The 20,850-nt window shown below is 40.3% G+C and overlaps 1 protein-coding gene across 3 annotated transcripts; it reads left to right on the top strand.

Moving 5' to 3' along the window:
• Window positions 1-3,410: 3,410 nt before the first annotated feature.
• On the top strand, window positions 3,411-16,297 carry b3gnt5b (UDP-GlcNAc:betaGal beta-1,3-N-acetylglucosaminyltransferase 5b). Of its 3 annotated transcripts, none has more exons than XM_023965320.2 (2): window positions 3,411-3,674; window positions 13,945-16,297. In XM_023965320.2, exon 2 carries the CDS (start codon window positions 14,228-14,230, stop codon window positions 15,389-15,391), a length of 1,164 nt encoding a protein of 387 aa, XP_023821088.1. In that variant the 5' UTR covers window positions 3,411-3,674; window positions 13,945-14,227; the 3' UTR covers window positions 15,392-16,297. The 3 variants fall into 3 exon arrangements, with proteins under 3 accessions (XP_023821088.1, XP_078790963.1, XP_023821087.1); XM_078934837.1 differs by having other exon boundaries at window positions 3,465-3,595; XM_023965319.2 differs by lacking the exon at window positions 3,411-3,674 and adding an exon at window positions 9,616-9,798.
• Window positions 16,298-20,850: the final 4,553 nt, after the last annotated feature.

Raw genomic sequence — 20,850 nt, 5'->3', positions numbered from 1 at the left:
CATCCAAGTTTTTAATCATCAGAACACAGTGGATTCATAAATAGTCTTCATAAAATGAACGTATTTATCAGGATTTTACTTTGTAAAATCGGTGATGTCATATTTCTTTCTATTATCTATCTATCTATCTATCTATCTATCTATCTATCTATCTATCTATCTATCTATCTATCTATCTATCTATCTATCTATCTATCTATCTATCTATCTATCTATCTATCTATCTATCTATCTATCTATCTATCTTTCTGTCTGTCTGTCTGTCTGTCTGTCTGTCTGTCTGTCTGTCTGTCTGTCTGTCTGTCTGTCTGTCTGTCTGTCTGTCTGTCTGTCTGTCTGTCTGTCTATCTATCTATCTATCTATCTATCTATCTATCTATCTATCTATCTATCTATCTATCTATCTATCTATCTATCTATCTATCTATATACCCAGGCTGTGTCCCACCAAAGTGGGGTAGCCTAGACAGGGCACACATTCTTAACTCCCTCCTTCTTTTCCCCAAACCCTCCTCCTGTATGCGTGTATGTGTGTGCGCGCGTGTGTGTGTGTTTGTGTGTATGTGACTGGTCTAAGGCCTGGTCTAAGCCACACCACACTGCACCAGGGTCAGCTGCACAGCCCAGTGTGGGCACCTCCACAGCAAGGCCTCAGCCAAGGCTGGTTTCCCCTTGCCACTTCATCCCAAGAACAGACCTCTACCACACCCATCCATTCATCCATACACAAACTCTCTCCACCCATCCCTGTCCTGAGCAGCCTCTCTCCCCTCCACCACAGTCATCCCTCTTGCATTTAGCGCTCTTTTTACACCCTCTGTCCATCCCATTTGCGGTCTTCCTCTCATTCTAACTCCACTCACATCAGATTCTATAAGCCAACTCTCGCATCACACCCGTTTTCTCTCGGATTACTGTACTTCATTTCTCACACAATCCATACGCGTCACACCACACATACTCCTCAAACATCTCATCTCAACTACATTCAGCTTCCTCTTTTCCTCCACTTTCAGACTCCATGTTTCAGCCCCATATAACGCTGCAGGCACCACCACACCCTCATACAATCTTCTTTTCGCATCCTTTCCCAGTGGCCTACATTCAAACACTCTCTTCATTCCCCCCCATATCTTTCGTACTTCGTTCATTCTAAACTCTACCTCTCCCCCTATTCCACCATCCACACAGACATACAACGCCAAATACTGAAAACACTTTACCTCTTCCAACAACTCCCCATTTAATGCCACATTCAATCTGTTCACCCTTTAACCTCGCACACCTCATCACCTTACTCTTTTCCACATTCACTCTCAACTTCCTTCTGTCGCACACCCTTCCAAACTCCTCAACCAGACGTGCCAAGCTCTCTGCTGAGTCAGCCACTAGTGCAGTATCATCTGCAAACAGCAACTGATTCACACTCCATTCGCTGCCGTCAGTATTCACCATGCTCACACCCGTACCTAACACCCTGTCATTCACCTCTTTTACCACACCATCCATATACACGTTAAACAACCACGGAGACATCCCGCATCCCTGACATCCCACTCTCACACACGCTCTACTGTTTCTATAGAAACTCTTCACACCTTCCAACAATCTACCATCAATAGTCATCATATAGTCCGAATAGCTTTTGAAATCCAGGACTCAAGATGGTCCCACACTATATAGTTTTTTAGTAGTTAGGAAGAAGGGAGGGAATTGGGACATAGCCTTAGTGATCTTCTCAAATGATCTTTTGGTTGGTGCATGCCAAAAACTAGACCCTTGTGAAACAGACTGAAATTCATTTTTCTCGAGGATGTCATTCATCTTTTGCCATATCCCTTCAGGGGTTGCCGCAGCAAAGCAGCTTTCACTGATCTGCAAAGGTGGTTTGGCAGATATTTTTAGATGCCCTTCCCACCAGGAGGAGCAAGGCTGTAGCACTAAGGGTCTTGCCCAAGGACCCCCTGAATGAAGTTTCCCAGGAATGGACCTTGGCTTCCCATGTGCCAGTCCCGCGATTACCCATCGGGACCCAATGAGTTATATCGCCCACTTGGGAAGCCTGGCTAACGGTGGCGGAGCGCGACGCCATCTTGGTGAGGTTGTCGGCACCCACATGACAATGATTTCTATAGCCTTTAGTGTCATCTAAGTAGCTTTTATATTATTTATACATATTCATATTTCTATATATTTATACATATATAGAAATATATAATATATATGTATATAATTTATACATAAACATCATTTGTTGTTGTTAAATAAGAGAAACAGTTAAAAGATCAAACTTTAATGAAAAATGCATAGTTGCACGATTTCTTACAAATAAAAAAAATGATTAAAAAGAATTTTTAGAAATCATTTTTAAACATGTAGAAGTTTTAGACCTCTTTGACATGTAATTTAAATTATTTAGAAAAGCCCAACAATAAGTCAATAGTAAGTCAATAATAACAATATATAAATAATTAAGTCAATAATAATAATAATAATGAATCCATTATGAATAATAATAATAAATCATTAGTAAGTCAATAATAATAAATGGCAATAAATCAATAATTTGTCAATAATAATCAATGAGTACACCTATCTGTATATCGTGCTTATAGTATTAATATATGTAAATTATGTCCATAATACTTACCTGTATAGTTATTGTACATACTATAGACCTTTATTCTGTACTTACTGCTTATTGCACTTCTGGTTAGATGCTAACTGCATTTCGTTGCCTTGTACCTACATGTGCAGTGACAATAAAGTTGAATCCAATCTAATCTAATCTAAATTTTCAGGTGACTCAGTGTCACTATTTTCCTCTTGTTTCCCTGTTTTCCAGTAAAACACCGGTTTCCTTTTAGATTATTCTCTTCACTGATTAAAGCCAGATGATAAAAGACAATGGAGACATTTTTACACACTAGTGACTGTTTTAACCCAAATTTCTGTCCTCTTTTCAAATGTTAATATAGATTTGAGTACAGATAAATACATTTTATAGAGATAAACCATTTGTGACTAAAGTTAGAAGTCTTTTATTTTTATTTTATTTTTATTCAACATAGTCTGACATTGACAAAAAACAAATGAATAAAATGTATTAATATTTAGGACCGCGTGGGAGGGTCTAAGGGCAGGGATGTCCAGTTTTGTTAAGTTATTTCAGTTTAGAATTTTTCTATTGAATTGTATGTATTCATGATCCTTTTTATTTTATGTTTTACCCTACATTTATCCGCACATATATTTTTTGCAATCTTTGTCAGTGTTATTTAGTTTTTTCTTTATCATTTTGGGGGAAAAGCTGTGATCCTTTTTGTTATTGTCATAAATTCGATTCACTTTGCCTTATTTCAATGAAAATATATATCTCTTACTATGTTAACCATATTTTTTTTAACTCGGAAATGTATTTTACAGATTAAATTCAGTCTATATTGTAATTGTAATGAGGCCGTTTTCTATTCTTCGCCGCATTTTTCCAGAAGGATGATTTTCGTCATCATCACCAGATTTCCTCTGAAATTCGAATAGAAGCTAACTTCAGCGTCGCGGCGACAGAAAGAGCGGGCTGCCCGTCGGGACCGAGGTAATGTAGTTTTCATCAAAGCACGATGAGAAGCCAAGTTGAGCCCCGGGAGCTGGTTGTCGGACTAGGAAAACCGACGGTGAGTTATCTCACCACACCGCAGTGGGGTTGTTTGTCCATTTGTTTACTTTCATAGTTGAAAAGAATTAACGACAGGCCAACTTCAACTTTGCCGCGTGGTGGAAGAGTCTAGCTAGCATGCTAGCTGGAACAGTGGTGTCATATGAGTGCTGGTTCTGGGTTGTGGTGCCTTTAGCGCCATTTTTAAAAGATGTCTGTTATGTTAGCAGTTAAGCTAGTCTTGATTGTTATGGCAACGGTGTTTCCTTATATGTTGCTTTGACATTGTTAGCTTGAACTTTTTTAATGTTGGTGAAAATGATACTGACTTCTTTATCTTTGTAACTGTTTTTAAAAGAATTTGGCTTTTGGTGGGTTTGGGTAATTTCTAGAGCTTTTATTCCCCGTGGTTTATTTTTCAAACTTTTTATTTACATTTTTATTTTCGATACACCTAGGCAACGCAAATAACTGTCTTGGGTTGGGGGAAAACAAATCCACGGTTGCCTCTGAGGACACCAAAACACCACCAGAGATCATTTGGAGAGTTCTGGTTCTCTTTGATTCAGAAGATAAGTTAAAGGAAGAAAAGAAAGCAAGTTAAAAATTTGAGAGGTCAGACTGGTTCAGGAATCAGAAAGAGATTTGGACCTAATTTTAAAAGTAGCTTTCAAGTATTTCTCGGTTATCCAACAAAATATGTCGGCAACTGATGTGGAAAAAGAAAAGTTTTAGATTAATTAGAAACTTCAGACTTTGGAACCATAAAATTACAAAAATTGTCTGATTGTAGTCATTGTCTTAAAGAGACATCACTAATCAACCCCTCTTTTTTAAATGTAATTTTATTCAATTTAAAAACAATTCTCCAGATGTTATTTGCTTTAGCAACTGTTACATTTACATGAGCTTTATTTTGAAAGTCCTCTCATTTTGGGTTGACAGCACATTACTTTATAGAATCTATCAGAGCTCCCCAATAGCATATTATTCCTTTTTAACCGTTTTAGCTTCTTGGCTTCAAATATCTTAATTTGCTTTTTCTTTGACTGCTGATATTTAAAAAACAGAAAAATTGATAAATAGGGTAAGTGACTGGTTCTTCCCACTCCACATTGCTTTGTGTAGCTTGAGGAGAACAGTCTCCAATGTCACCTGGGGGGTATTCCAGAAGGCATGTTGAAACCACGTTTAAACACGTTTTAACCCTGAACTCTCACTGAAATCCACCTGAACTTGCTTACTCTGGGTATGTCGATTCCAAAAGAGCGGATAGGAGTTAGCGTAATGGATCGCAGATTTTGATGCTGCTCCCGACACATAAGTGACCGCCAATCATTTGCCGGAAAAAATAAATAAACATTTGATGTGCGTGCAGACTGTTCATGGTCAAAATGGCATAATTCAGAGTTTAAAGATGAACACAGGACGTTTCTGGAAGAATGGGAAGATTCTTACTTTTTTACTGAATGGAATGGCAAGTCACTTCCTGATCTGACACAAATTGTCTCCTTTATTAACAAGTTGAAGCTTTTCAAAGTGCACATTCAAAACGGCCATCATTCCACTTTCCTTCTTTGCGGAGCTCACAGCAGAAAGCTCTAATCCAAATGAATAGAGTGCAGTATGTGATGCCGCTTGCTGGACTGAAACTTTACTTTGCGGTTTGAGGAGCTGCAGCAGAAACGACCGGCAGATCACTTTTCTCATCGACCCTTTAATGCAGAGACTGACTGCCTGAGATCCTCGCTTGTCACTGATGAGGGAGCGAGAGAACCGGAGATGATTGAGCTGAAATCTCTTTTGAAAGAAGGCCTGTTACGTTGTGGAGAACGGAAAAATCCCCGTGTGTCAAAGAGCTGCTCTCAAGCTGCTGTCGATGTTCTCCTCAATATATGTCTGCCAGTCCCTATTTATTACATTGAAACATGTGAAATTAAGGCACCGGTCCGTTCGGACCGACACCTACATAAAAGAACTGATCAGAGAGGCTCCGACTGAATATAAACCTGATCTGCAGAGGATTACAAGAAACAACAGATGCCAGAAATCCCACTGAGATGCTTGTGTGATTATTTTAATATTTCATCAATTATCTGTTTTTCATGCAAAAAGTCAATCATAAGAAAAGTTATAATAGTAAAACATTTTTACTGAAGGTCAAAATTTAATGTATGCTACACACATCTGAAAGGTAATGTATTTAATGTGTTTATTGTGAATATGAATTACTCAGGATGCTCTGTCCAGATATTTGAATAGTTGTTGGTGTGTCATTGAAAGAGGAATATTGATGAGTTATAAAGAATTACCAGTTAAATGCTGTTGGATGAATGGTGAATTATTCAGTTTTATAATCGTGAATCTGACTTCAGAGGAGTCAGTGCCTCACCAGCCATTAACCTTACCGCACATCACTGAGTAGTTATGTGTGTCAGGGAGAGGCAGAGAAAAGAGTGAGATAGAGACAGTGTGTGTGTGTGGGGGGGCTATCTGACCTCCAGAGTAGTCGTTGTGTTAACTCTGGCTAAGCTGCATTTGATGTGTGTATTGAGGGTGGACACAAGTACTTAGCTCGTGCTGGTTTGTGGCGCCTTCCATCTGTGAAACCTGGGTTCGATTCCGGGCTGCTCCCTGTTCCCTTCTCTGCTGCTGTATCGGTCCCAAGCCCGGTTGGATTGAGAGGGTTGCTACCCATGCGACTCATCCTTGAGGGAGGGTTGTTTCACTGTGGCGATCCCTGATGGGAAAAGCCGAAAGAGGGATTGAGATTGTGTTTATTTGCTGTACTGTTGTAGGGAGAGGAGTGTGTTATGGAAAATAATACGGCTTTAATTGCGTGTTTAGGTGTGTACGTCTTGGCAGGTCAGTGTGTGGTTTGGCTCTTTTACTCTCACAGTGAAAAAATTCGGCTCTTGGTGTCAAACTTGTTCGCCCCCCCTGGACTGAATCGTCTTCAAATGGACACGCCATGCTGCTTCACCTCTCTGCAACCAACTAACCCTCAACTAAACCTGCTCCAGACCAGGTTATGTTCAGAGCATGAGTTGCTATGGCAACTTGACATACCCTGAAATATACCTCAGTTTTTGGAACCGAAAGCTGAGGTTATCCACTTCCTTAGCTTCAAACTTACCGTGGTAACTCACATAAACTGCTTTTTTGAACCCTGACCTGAGCTCATTGACGTTATGTTGACTCAGAAAAGCTACATGAGCACGACGCCACAAAACCGGGTTCTCAGCTGACATTTGCCCTAGTTGGGAACTTTTCCAGGACCAAACCTAACCGCAGGCACACTTTCTATTGCATTGCATTTAACAGCACGCTTTTACAGTCCCTTTATGTTCTTAGACTGATGTTTATTTGCTGCTGCTTTCTACTGAAAGGGAGAGGGAACACTTTAACACTGCGTTTATCGCAGCAGGAAATGTGTTTTACAGATGCGTTGAGCTTTGAATACTTAAAATGTATAAGAACCAATCACAAGAGCACTACTGACAGGCATTATCTTCCATTAATCTTTGCAATAAAAACTGTACATCATATTATGGGCATAAATGGATGTGGGCTGGGAACCTGGTCGAGCCACTGTATTAAGTTGTGATTACTCTAGAGAGGATATGTAAGGGATAATGGAAGTGTGGATTATCAGAAATTGACACACGCCGGGGAAGTCTGAAATATCTGATGCGATGGTCTCTGATTGGTTTAGACAACAACATGGTCTGAATGTGCTGTTGAACCACAGGGTAGAGGGCTGCATTGGGATTGAGTCCCCGCTGGGTCCTGTGGGACCCAACGCAAATCTCGCGGGAGCGGACGGTTTGAATTTTGCTGCAGGCGGGAGCGGGCGGCTAAAAAAAACACAGCGGGATAGGGACCAGCCAAAAAGCAAAGCACAGACCGATTCACAGACTGGGAAGACGATGCGTCCGTTGCTTCAGTGCCAAAGCCGATCGATGATGAGATGGCTTAATATCTCAGCTCCCGCCTCTGAGAACCCAGACAGCGTGCTTCAATGATGGAAGTTCAACAAAGAGCGCTTCCCAGCGCTATCAAAGCTGGCAATTTCACCTATAGTATCCCCGCATCCAGTGCACCTTCCTTCAGAGTATCTCTAGGGTCTGTGGGCGCATCTTGGAGGAGAGACGCACGGGATTGGGACCGCAGTCAATCAGCAACATCCTCTTCCTCCACAGCAATATTTCAAAGTGATTCATTTGTTAAATTCATTTGTTAACATTGTTTATTTTATGTTATTTATTTATGTTGTTTTTTGAGCACAGCCCCTCGTTGCCAAGAGGCGTGATGATGCCAGTGTTATTGAGCAGGCCGCCTAAATTTGGATGTTTTTGTTCATATTTGTACTTTTCAAACAGAATACCTGCGACATTTGGCTAATAATTGTAGCCTATTTGATCATATTATGTACATTTTTTTTGCAAAGCAGTCTATTTTTATGTGCAAACTTTTTGATAAAAAGAAAATTATATTTGACTGTATTGTATGTTTTGTCTTTATTTACTTTATTTTTTTTTTACATGCAGGCCAGGGAAACAAAGCAAACAACCCCATGAATCTCTTTAATAACATCAATACAAATACGTGTTGTTGTTTTTTTCCTGCGGGACGGGAGAAGACACAAAATCAATGTATCTCTAATATTGTGCTGGAATAAATTCTCAGAGTTTTCCGGGAGCAAGCGGGAGTGTAACACATACGTAGCGGTAATGGTCAGATATTCGGCGGGCGAGGGGGGGGATGAAGAAAATAATCCAGCGCAGGGCTCTACCACAGGGTAAATGACTTGTTTTGTCAATTTGTCACACCATTGAGAAATGGGGTTACATTGCATGCACAATCAAAAAGGGCCATGTTCCGACTTGTGCAAAATGAAAATCAACTGCAGGTACCAGCTGCAGATCATCCTGCAGGGAAATGGGTGCAGACAGCATGCACGCTGGCTTCACGTTCAACAGGTTCTTTTAACATTTCCAAGAACAAAGCTTCTCTTGAAATGTTATTTTTGAAGAATCAACAGAAGGAATGGAGGGACACTTGTTTTGTCTGCTTTGTTTCTGTGTTTACTCTGTAATTAGCCTTTTTAAAAGAGCTTAATTCTGCTGGTGGATTTTCAAATGGTTGTCAGGACAAGCAAACTAGAGCATCAAGTTACCTTCGCACAATAGCATCTGCTATTAACACAAAAGCAAACAGAAGGGAGGACAATCCTGTGTCTGGTCGGTTTATAAAAACACTCCACTCATGCACTGACGCAATTTCGAAAAATGTTTTGCAAACTTCCAGAACCTCTTTTCTGACACGCAAGGCTTCCCTTTTTTCACTTTCAACCAAAAGCTTGAAATGGTTTAATAATGTGGTATTTGGTCATACTGGATTGATTCAGCATGATTTGATAAAAATAGCAAAGTAAAGTGTGGATATTAAAAAAAAAAAACATATTCATATACAAGAACATATTCAATACTAAACAAATGCAGCTGATTCAAAAAAGACATATTTCTGACCTAATAGGAGGAAACAAATTCATTGACTTGACTGATTTAGTATTTTTGAAGGTGAATATTGATTTGATTTGTGAATATTCTTTAATAAACACAGCTCTACTTTTCTTACAATGAGCTCTCATCATAGCCTCTAAAAAACTGGACATGCAAATGTTTGCTACAAGGAAGGAAGGTTTCACTCTTGCGCTTGGATTCCTGCTCGCTCATGCTTAACCCTCCATCCTTATCCTAGTGCCACAGCTTTCAGCAGCTGCTCTGTCGATGCAGAGAAGAGTTCATTGTCCAAACTTTTTCCTTTATCCAGGCAGAGACATTGAGTGAAAGGTTGGGCTTTTGTCTCGCCCCTCTTTCGGCTTTACTTCCACCTACATACCAGCAGGGAGGGGACAGGACGGAGGGTTGATGGGTGGGGCAGAGGGAGGGAGAGTCATTTGTCAGCAACTTACAGCAAACGCTCAGACCAGATGAGAAACGAGAAGAACCATCAGACAGACTACTGAAGAACAGCTTCTGACACTGTTTGCTCTTTCCTTGCCTGAGGATACAGGAAAAGTCGGTGAGAGCAGGAAGACTGAGCGTGCCTGCTTTACAGACAGACTTTTGTTTTTGTTGGTAAGTCTTAAATTTACCTAGCAGTGGTAGGATATTTCCTTCATATCATTCCCTCCTTCCTACTTTAGTAAATTTCCTCTTTAAACGTATTTATGCAAACTGCCCTTTTAAAAAGATGTTTGGTGTTGGTTTACTTTACGGCTCAGAGCCTTGGCTAAAGTGGAAAAGGATCCGTGTGCTCTGTGACACTGAGAACACGGTCAAAGAAGAATATATTGGTTATAATTTGAACTTTTAATACAGAACATACTTTAAAATTTGTGTGTCATCTAAAAAAAGGATCACAGCCTTGTGCATTTGCTTTATTTCTCTTTGACTATATTTTAGTTGTATGCTGCTTCCGGGGTCAGATAGAAGTCTAAGAGGCCTTAACAATTCTCTCCGAGAGGGCTCTTTAGGGCCGTGTGTGCACAAGCGGTGCAGCTAAAAGTCAAAACTATCCAAACCTGTTTAAACGGATTTGTGCGTGTGTAAAGATGTAAAGTTATCACATCCGGTATAAGCCTCTTCTTTTCTTTCGTATCCTCATCATAAAGACGTTTATTAATCTATTCCTCTAATGTCAGAACAACATTTTTTACGCTGGTGTGTGTCATTGTGTAGAGTTTCACTGCAGCAAGTGATGTCATGCTTTTAACTTTGTGTTATGCTTTTATATGAAAAGTGCTTTATAAATAAAGTTTGATTGATTTATTTGATGTTTGGCTTTAGCGGGAGGTGAAGCACAATGCTGGGTGTTACTTGTTGACCAGAGGTGGGGCAGAGCTTTTTTTTTCCGTCATGAAGCCTGAGACCCCATCTGACGTGTGCCCTGTCAAAAAAGAAAAAGAAAAAAACAAGCTCCCAGGGTGCAGTAGGCGTGGGGCCCTGTTGTGGCCCCCACCCCCTCCTCAGTTTTAGCTCCTGCCTGATCGGATGTAGCCTATTATGGTCTGACATTGTGCTATTCTGATGGCCTCTGTTTTGTCCCAGTGCTTTCTCTGACCCTCAGCGGTTTTTAGGCCTGTAAACCCTTCTATTATGGAGCAGCTTGGCTGTAGCATGTGCTGCGCTGGCATTTGCATTCAGTTCCCCCCCAGCCCCTCTCCCCCACCTACTAACTTGTCAGTTACCGCTGCTACACTACCACATGCCCGCCACCATGCTGCCAACCCTCAAGACGTTGTTTCCTGTTTTCTTTCAAATGTGGAAATATTTCTCTGAGCAGTTAGGAAGGTTTCCATCCCTCTGACATTTTACATTACTTACAATACTGCCTTTTTTTAAAAGTTGAAGCACATGGCAGTGATATGTACGGAGCCCGTGTCCTGACATTAAGATATAAAAATATATCTTGTTCCCACAGATTAATATCTTGTTCCCACAGGTTATTATGTCGTTCGCACGAAATACTATTCCGTTCCCACAAGATACTATTCCGTTCCCACAAGATACTATTGCGTTCCCTCAAAATACTATTCCGTTCCCTCGAAATGATTAACTCGTGCGAACACAATAATTATGTCGTTCGAACGCAATAATTAATCCGTTCGAACGCAATAATTATTCACGTCATAAGTCATTCATGCGGATATGCTCTCTGTACGCCGGCAAAAGAGACAGACAGACCAGCCAGTTGCCCAAATGCCGGCATACATGATCAGAGAGCTCTGCGGCGGAGCTAGCCTAGCAGGAGCTATCGTATGACAAAGCAGCCTAGTTATCATAAATCTTTTGATATTTTTCTTATATTCATTGAGACGGTAATAAAGTGATCATTTTTGTTTTTCATGTTCCTTTTTTGAACGAATATGGGTCACAGAGACACGGAAGTTACCGCTGAAAGCGGCTTTTGCCGGCGTACAAAGAGCATATCCGCGTGAATGACTTATGACGTGAATAATTATTGCGTTCGAACGGATTAATTATTGCGTTCGAACGACATAATTATTGTGTTCGCACGAGTTAATCATTTCGAGGGAACGGAATAGTATTTTGAGGGAACGCAATAGTATCTTGTGGGAACGGAATAGTATTTCGTGCGAACGACATAATAACCTGTGGGAACAAGATATTAATCTGTGGGAACAAGATATATTTTTATATCTTAATGTCAGGACACGGGCTCAGTAGATATGGATCAAATAAAATAAAAAAAAACTCTTTCTTTCCTAAAACCTTACATATCATTTTAAAGAAAACTATCATCATTTCTTTAGCTTTTTAACTCGTGTTAAAAATAAAACATGACTAATAAAACCCAACTGGAGAGTGACTACCATGTTGATCATCATCAATGACTAATAGCTTACCAGAACAGATTTCCTTGATACATTTTTTTTGCACTAATATAACAGAAAGAACCCAGCCGCTATTCAAAGCAGCGGGACACTGGTTTTTGTTTTGATTCCATGTAAAAATGAATCACCAGGAGGAAAAAATAAAAAAAAGTGTTCACAGAGATTTTGGTCACAGTGAGGTTGTGACTTCAAACTTGGAGCATTAAACCACACACAGCAAAATCCTTTTCAAGGCTGTTGCTGCCAAAAATGCTCTGCTGAGTGCGTTCTACTATTTGTTTTTATGAGAAGCTCCAGCTAGCGGTAGCTCACAAAACAGCTGCTATATTGTTCTGCAAACATTTTTACAGCTTGTATTTAGTTGAACTTTGTTAGAGCCAATCACCAAAGTTTTTAAACTAAAATAGTTTTTGTTAAATATATTCCATCATTTGTGTTAAAGAAAGTAAAAGCAGGGAGAAAAAAATCGATCAGAATTTAAAATCGAATTTGGAATGAATAAATTGGATTTTTATTTTTTTTTAATTTTTAGCCATATCGCCCACCGCTAACAAAAGGTCTTAAATGTTTTTAAAAAAAGAAAAGATCTATCTAAAGATTTTCCCCAAAAATAAGTGTCCACACTCAGCTCTACCAGTTCCTTTTAAAGCTTGTACTTTATTGGATTGTTATATTATTTATTTATTCCCTTGACTGATTTAAAAGTGAATGAAGAGCTAGACCACTATACAATCATAACAAAGTGTAATGGACTTTCTAAACTGCTTTCCTGTAGGAATCACCACAGTGAATCATCTGCCTCTATCTAACCCAATCCTCTGCATTCTCCTCACCCACATTTTTCCTCCATCATGTCTTCCTTCACTACATCCACATCTCCTTACTCGTAGCTCCAACCACTCTCCCTCCTCTCAATGTGTCCAAGACCCTGTCAAACATCTAAAACCCTGCATTTATCTTTAACTCATGTAAATGGTCCCTCTGTATTTTATGCAGAAGAAACTTAGCAAACCAAATATTTATCTGATGTTTTAATACATGGATGGGCCACAAAGTCCACCCTAATGCCTCTCTGTAAGTATCAGTGTGATGTGTGATAGTATCTGGATGACAGGGAATTCTTAGATTAGCATTTAGAGTTTCTAGTAAAGGGACACTTTGAAACAAGTTTAAACAGAAACTTGTTTTACTCTGTAGATTTAATTACACCAAACTGAAACTGAACATTGACAATACTGACTGGTGAGGGTGACTGATAAAGCCGCTTGGATAAGGGTTTCAAAGAAAGAAGACTTGTATGTCCCGATGTCATGTCTCGACTTCTAAATAATCACTGCACTGGATTATTAACAAACATAGATATCTGATAAGTTTGTTTTCAAAGTCCGTACACCTGAACTAGAATATAAATGATTACACAAGTGCTTCATTCCAGGATGTCCAATACATCCTCCTGAAAGTTCAGAACATAAAGTAAAAAGCTTGATGTTTTTTACTTTCTTGTATAATACATGTGGTGATCATTAGCAACTTTGAATTCCTCCTCTCATGAAATCTAGTGTTTAGCTAGTTATCTTGACCCCACTGTGTTGCTTTTACAAACACAGCAGAACCTGTTTGACACCCCGCGCCCTCCCTTAGCTTTCTTTTGTTCTTATCTTAATCTAAACAAAGATCCAGACACTGTGACAGCAGGACAGCCGCAGTAAGTTGGTCATTGGGTAAGATATTTTTAATACGGTGTCTGCTAATTCATTTGAAAAGCAATAACGTCTTTTCTTCAAACCTAAACGAAGCAACACTTTCACTTTTGCAAATGGACAAACAGAAAATGAACTTGACTTCATCTATCTTTTTATTTCTGCAGGTCTAAAAGCTTTTAGGGCAAAAGATGAATCTCAGACTGCCGAAGATCAACTCCGTCATAAAGGGAGAACGGTACTCTGGAAGTAGATTGACTCATTAACCACCTTTTATTCCTTCTGGAGGCTGCAGAAAGTCTATAATGGAAAACTCAAGTGCTGTAGTGAGACATTGTAACCCAACTCTCAACTCTCATCTAGTGTTCCCTGACTCTTAACCAAGCCTTCTGCCTCATTGATACCTTTCACCAAACTGGTTCGACAGACGGCAGTCAACCAGATCCCAGAATGGTTGGGGTTTCCCTCAGGATACGAAAATGTCATTTTGTGCAGCTGCTAGCCACATGCCTAGTCCTGTCGACAGTGATGGTTTGCTGGGAAGAGCTAGACAACAGGGTCGTCAGTCACGTCAAGTCGTACTCCTTCCGGTACCTGATCAACAGCTTTACCTACATCAACAAAAGCCTCACCATCCCACATAAGCAGGCCCGGAGCTTCAGTGACTTCCATTACCTGTTGGATCATCCGGACAAATGTGCTAACCAGGATGTCCTCCTCCTCCTGTTTGTCAAATCGTCGCCAAAGAACATTGAAAGACGAAATGCAATCAGATCCACGTGGGGCAATGAGAGCTACATACAAAACACTCTGGGGGTGACGGTCAGGGTACTGTTTGCCTTAGGAGCTCCTCCAACCAGGGAAAATGAGCCATTGTGGAGCAGGCAGAGTGGCGTCGGCTTCCAGGAACAGCTCGTTGAAGAGGATCTCCTCCACGGAGACTTGATCCAGAAAGACTTTGTGGACTCTTTTTACAATCTGACCCTGAAACTGATCCTACAGTTCCACTGGGTGCACAGCCACTGTGCACACGCCCGCTTCTTCATGACTGCCGACGATGACATCTTTGTCCACATGCCCAACTTGGTGAAGTACCTACAGGGGAAAAGTGCCAGGGGTGTCACTGATTTCTGGGTTGGACGTGTGCACAGGGGAGCCCCACCCGTTCGCAGCAAGTACAGCAAATACTACGTCGCCTTTGAAACGTACCCGTGGTTGTCCTACCCGGACTACACAGCTGGAGCTGCCTATGTGGTTTCTGGGGACGTAGCAGCCAAAATCTACCAAGCCACTCTGGCCCTGAATGCCTCGATTCACATAGATGATGTGTTCATGGGCATCTGCGCCAGCGTCGTGGGCCTGTCTCCTCAGGAACACCCGTATTTTGCAGGGGAAGGCAAGGCGCCTTACCACCCCTGTATCTACGACCAGATGTTAACCTCACATAGCCACGTGGATGACATTTACGATTTATGGAAGGCAGCGACGGACCCACGGGTAAAACAGGAGACCTCAGGGTGGTTTGGAAGGCTGTACTGTGCGGTGGTTAGGGTGTCTCTCCTCTGCAGGCCCTCCTTTGTGGGCACATACCCTTGCAAAGCTGCTCTATGGTAATACTCAGGTTTGTCAGCGTGAAACAAAGTAGGGAGAATAAATGCCAATTTATTAATAAATAATAAAATACAGATCACATAATTTAACGATTAGTAAGTTGACCTTTGTAAAAACATATATGAAATATTATTTATAGCTAGATTCCTGAATGTTATGGTTAAGTCTGAGTCTAAACAATCAAAATTAAAACAGATTTGATTAACATTTGAATTACTAGAACTTAAAAAGCTACCAAAAGTACAATGCGGATCTGTCTCTGTTTCTAGGACTGCTAATTATTAATCTATTGTTCTGTTTTGACTAAAATAATCTATAATTGAGGAGTACGAAGCAATTAATGAGAAAAGACTGATGGATGACTAGTCCTGTTAGATCAGAAGTTCATTTTTAGGAAATGGTTCATAAAGAATCGTTTTTTTTCCTGCTTAACCTGGAAAATGACAACCATTTGTATGTTTTTTGTTTTGTGTTTTATTTCTGCTATTACCTCAGTCCTTTCATTTGGACGTCAGCACTGAGTTTGTTAAAAAAAGAAGCCAAAGGTTTTGTTTTGTTTTTGTTTACATGTGCATTTATACGAGACTATCAGTCATTTTTATGCTACAGTTTGAGTTGATCTTGTGGTCCATAGAATGTGAAAAAGTTATTTGGAGAAGGACTGCCTTTTGTGTTAGGATCTATATATGAGTGCTACTTTGGATAGTTCTTCCCGTACCTGACTGGATCTTTATTGTTCAGATATTGAACAATTGGTGTTCTACAGCACCCATCTTTGTTTTGATGTTTTCATGTCTTGAATTTCAAAAAAAATTATCTAAGAAAAAAGACAGAATGTTGAATATCTTTATATTTTTTAAGTCCCCTCAATTTAATAAAATTGGCAGCGTTTTGTGTGCTTACACTTCAGTTTGGTGTCTTGTTTGTGTGATGACTGTTGACGGACAATATTGACAGCAACTCAGTTTGACTCCAGATTGCAACTTCCTCCTAATAGCACAATGTGTGCAGTCAGTAAAAAGTTTTACATGCAAATTCCTTTAAATTAAAAGCTTCTAGTTTATTAAATTAATTGGTGTTTTTTGCGAAAATGTATCCTACAAGAAGATGTTTCCACATTAGTTCAAAAAATGTCCACAGACTGGATTCCTTGGAGGAGAAGAAAAGAAATGCCAAATTGGACCTCTGTATGAATTCTAAAGATGTTTCACGCTTTGCTCCTGTCTACCAGATTTATTTACCTCCAAAATAAACCGTGTTCTTCAAGGCTGTTCAATCACTAAGACTTTTTACAAACGATCTTCTGTGTTTCCTTGTGTGGTGCCTTTCTACCTTCCTTGAAGGCCCAAAGGATTTAACAGTCAGTCACATCCACACACTGATGGCGGCTCCGCTGCCGAACACTGACGCCAGCCTTCCACCAGGGGCAATCTGGGGTTCAGTGTCTGGCCCAAGGACACTTCGATACATGGTCGGGGAAGGTGGAAATCCAATCTACAATCTTCCGATCAGAGGTCGACCGCCCTACCGCTGCACCACGGCTGCCCATGGTCTATTAGATTTAATAAACATAACTTTTTAGCATGGTGTGGGATATTTCGCCCTGCTAAGAAAAATACATCTTAAAATTTACTTACAACATATTTATTTGTTATGCAGTCTTGTTCTTAGAAATGGGATTATGTCCAGGTTTTATATTTTTAATGGAGGGTATGTTTAAACACATGCCCCCCCCCCCCCCCCCCCCCCAAATAGATCCTAGTTCAGTGCCACAACTATCTTTATTTCTAGAGACTAGAACGACGGAATTTAAGATTGTTTTCAAAACGATATGTAAATGAATGCTACAGTCCTGCTGTTCATAAATACATTTGTCAAATAGAACTTTCTAGTTTCCAAAAACACCAGGATGTTCTGGGACTCGCAGATCCAGAGTTTGAGTTGAAGCTCTGTGGTTTTTCAGGCTGCCACACGTTTTTGGAGCGTGGCCTCAACAATGAGCTGAAGGCCTTTTGTGATTGACAGGTTTTACTATTACAAAAAGAGGTTATGTGTCCTCAGATAACCAGGTTATATAAATTTGTTTTGTTTTTTTAAACAGAGAGAAGAGAGAGGGGAAAAAACGTGAAAGTGGGAGAGGAAAATAAAAATAAGAGAGAGAGGGGATACTAGTGCCAAGCTGCTAATTTGAGTAGGTTATGATTTTAAGCTTCGTAACATTTATGCTAGATCTGCAGAAAGGCAAATAAATGTTCATCCAAGGGTGAAAATCTGACACGGAGACAAGGAGAAGATAACTGTCCATCAATACACTGTGTGATAGGAGCCAAGGTGAACCATGTGATCATAGGGGGAACCAGATCCTCATCGGCCCGGCCCGACCCAGCCAGGTGAATGGGCCCCTCCGGCACCGGGTAGCGTGGCCTCTTCCAGTGGTGTGAGGATTATGAACTATGGTCTGGTTTTTGTCAGTGATGTGATGGTTTGGGTCATGTTCTGTTTTGGTTTTTAGTTCTTGCTTGTCAGGTCATCTGCTCAGCTCTGTTCTGCTGTGGCACTTCTTTGCATTGCCATGGCTCTTTGTCTTCAATTCAAGGAAATGTTTCCGTCACCAAGCCTGGTTTCCTGCACCAGTTCCTGACTAAGTGGGGGTTTTGGATTCTGTTTCTTAATCCAGACCTTTTTCCAACAATATGTCTTAACAGTGAGTCTGTTTTCACTTTCTGTCAGCCACTAATAAAGTTTTTAGGACTCTGATCAGACCTGTAGATTTCAGCATTAACATCATGTTTAGCAAGAATTGCAGCTGTCGCTTTATTGGATTCAGGGCAATCATCATATTGGATCTGAAACATGTTTAAATGTTGGCAGAGGAGAATATTATCATCATCATCTAGTCACGTCTTTAATGAGAAGCTCCATCTGAATTTCCTAACTTTAGTCTGCAAGAGCTGAAACCGATGTTGTAATTTGTTAAAACGTCGCTCTTGCTTTGCCTCATTCTGCTGTCCCTGTGTGAAGCTTAAAGACTCGCCACCCCTCCCTTTTCTTTTCTTTTTTTTTTTTTTGGTCTTTCAGTGCTTCCCACTCCAACTGACTGAGCGTTCGTCTTCTTCCATCGGTGGTTCAGCTTTTTTTCCGGTTCTCCTTCCTGTGTCTTTTTACTGGGTTCGACAGGTGAACGTTTACACACACAAAAAAAAGCAAAATAACTAAACTCAACTGAGCTAAATTTAGCCTCAACAAATCAAGGGGCTTACACACAGAAACAAGAATAGGGATCAAACCAAACCACCTTAAAACATTCACTGCTTCGTGTTTAGCATGATAGACTCGCCCACAGTGGACCATAATCCCTGAACCATTAAAATTAATAAGAGTAACGGGAGAAAGATGCTGATTGGTTGATCAGTTCAGATGAAATATTCCTGACAAAAGTCCAAGAGCATGTTTGTGCATGTGGATCTGTGTGTGTGAGCTGTTATGAGACATGCATGCTCAAAAATATCACACAGCCACCATTTTTTTTATGATTGCAACTTTTTATCTTCAATATTTTACAAAAAGCACATGTTTGTGCTTAGTTGCATGAGTCATTTTACAACGATAAAATACATTTCACAAAATGGAGTTCCTCTGTGAGGCAGTTACACATCTGAACTGGTTTTTGTTAAGCTTAAATTTAGTGACTGTTAAAACAACACCAATCTGTCATAGTGAGTCTATCCACATGCTAATCTGTCCAAGATAGAAAATATAAGTAAAGAGCTGTGTTAAAAAACTATAGCTATATAGATATATTTTTTAGACTTCCGATAGGGCCGGGAACAGATAGTGGGAACCTTTTTTTTTTTTTTTGCTCATCGTCTGCTGTGACATTTTTGCATCCATTTAGAAATATTCATGATGGGAATGTGTAGATATTTATTCTAAACAAGTTCTTTTACTGCAGCAGAGGATGTTCAGAACCCACACAATCATGCTTGGTGTTAAAACTTCCTGTTTTTTAGCTCTATTTGCATTTCAAGCTATGCACATGTGAAAAAACCCTTTGACTATATATCTGATAAGGTGCGGAGAAGGGCAGTAACAGGTTACTCTTTTAATAATGGATTAGATGTATCTGCGCTTTTCCAGACAAGCAAAGTGCTTACAATGTGTCCATTATTCATTCACTCCTCATGTATACTTGGTGATGACGGCGGCGTGGCTGCCAGTTCGCGCCTACGGTCCGTCTGACCATCACCGGGACATTCATACACATTCACACACCAGTGGACCAGTGGAGCTGCACTGGAGGCAGGGAGGATGAAGTGTCTTGCCCAAGGACAAGGAGGTTGAACCCCCGACCTTTCGATCATTGGTCGACCTGCTCAGCCTCCTGAGCCACTGTGGCCCTGTATTTGTATTTTTTTTTTTTAGCCCCACACTTTACTTTTCTCAAGTTTTGAACCCTTTGTTCTAAGCCTACACAATAAAAATGCCTGATCAGCATCTTCTATCCCGGTTCTGGAACCCAGAGCAATGTCTGCCTCTGCACATGACCTCACTGGAAAGGTGCAGCCACACTGAAGGATTCAGCAAACATTCATCTCAGAAGGATGACAATGTAAAGGGGAAGTAGCAGGGACGTGTGTTTAGGGTTTTCACAATAAAAGGAAAATAAAATCTTCATTTTTGTGCATCATTCATAAACCCACTTTTTCTTTTTCTTTTTTTTTTTTAAATTGAATCCTGTAAAACAGAGGCCGTTCCCAGTTAATTCAGAATTTTAACTGTTACTCAGTACTATGAGTACTTTTGTCCCAAGTTGCTTCTTTACTCTTAGTCCAATAATAATTTTGATTTTAACGATTCAATTCATATCATAATTTTCAGTCGGCGATCCAATTTACTGACCTAAAATCGATCCAGTGCAGGGGAAGTTTTCCAGTTTCCTTGTATTTTTTGCTAGATAATCAAGTGTAAATTAAATTTTTCTCAGGTCCTGAAATTCAAACGAAAAGACGACAGCTCAGCTGAACAAACCCGTCACTCGTCCAGCGCTCATTCATCTGCAGGCCCTCATCCCGAAACATGATATTGTCTGGATCAGCTATTCATCAAACAGCTGCTCTGTTTCCGTAGCAACCTGTTTAGAAAGGAAAGATGCTAAAGCATGACCACCTGCCTTCACGTGCTCTTACTCAACCACAAACTGCAGGTTTATATGACAGACAAAAGATCCAACTGCTGGTGACAGATGACGTTGCTCCTGAGAGGAAAAAAAAACAGGAAATTTCAGGTAAATGAGATGATTGCTGACACAGCTTTAAGTCACTTCCTAAAGGTTGTGCTGACGGCGTGTGGTAATGTTGATGGCTAGTAAAGAACTGATCCTTCTTGAGTCAGATTTACAATCAGTGCTGACCGCACGCTTATGGGAAACTTTGTTGGTCACGAAACAGCGTTTCTTTTTTAAC

This window comes from Oryzias latipes, chromosome 17, assembly GCF_053564925.1.
Source record: "Oryzias latipes strain Hd-rR chromosome 17, Olatipes_Hd-rR_3.1".
In the NCBI taxonomy this organism is placed as follows: domain Eukaryota; kingdom Metazoa; phylum Chordata; class Actinopteri; order Beloniformes; family Adrianichthyidae; genus Oryzias; species Oryzias latipes.
Note: the sequence above shows the minus strand (reverse complement) of the source record. Positions and strands in the feature narration are given on the sequence as shown.

Excerpts from the sequence above, each read along its gene's own strand:
- b3gnt5b (XM_023965320.2), top strand. The coding sequence starts at position 14,228 with ATGGTTGGGGTTTCCCTCAGGATACGAAAATGTCATTTTGTGCAGCTG.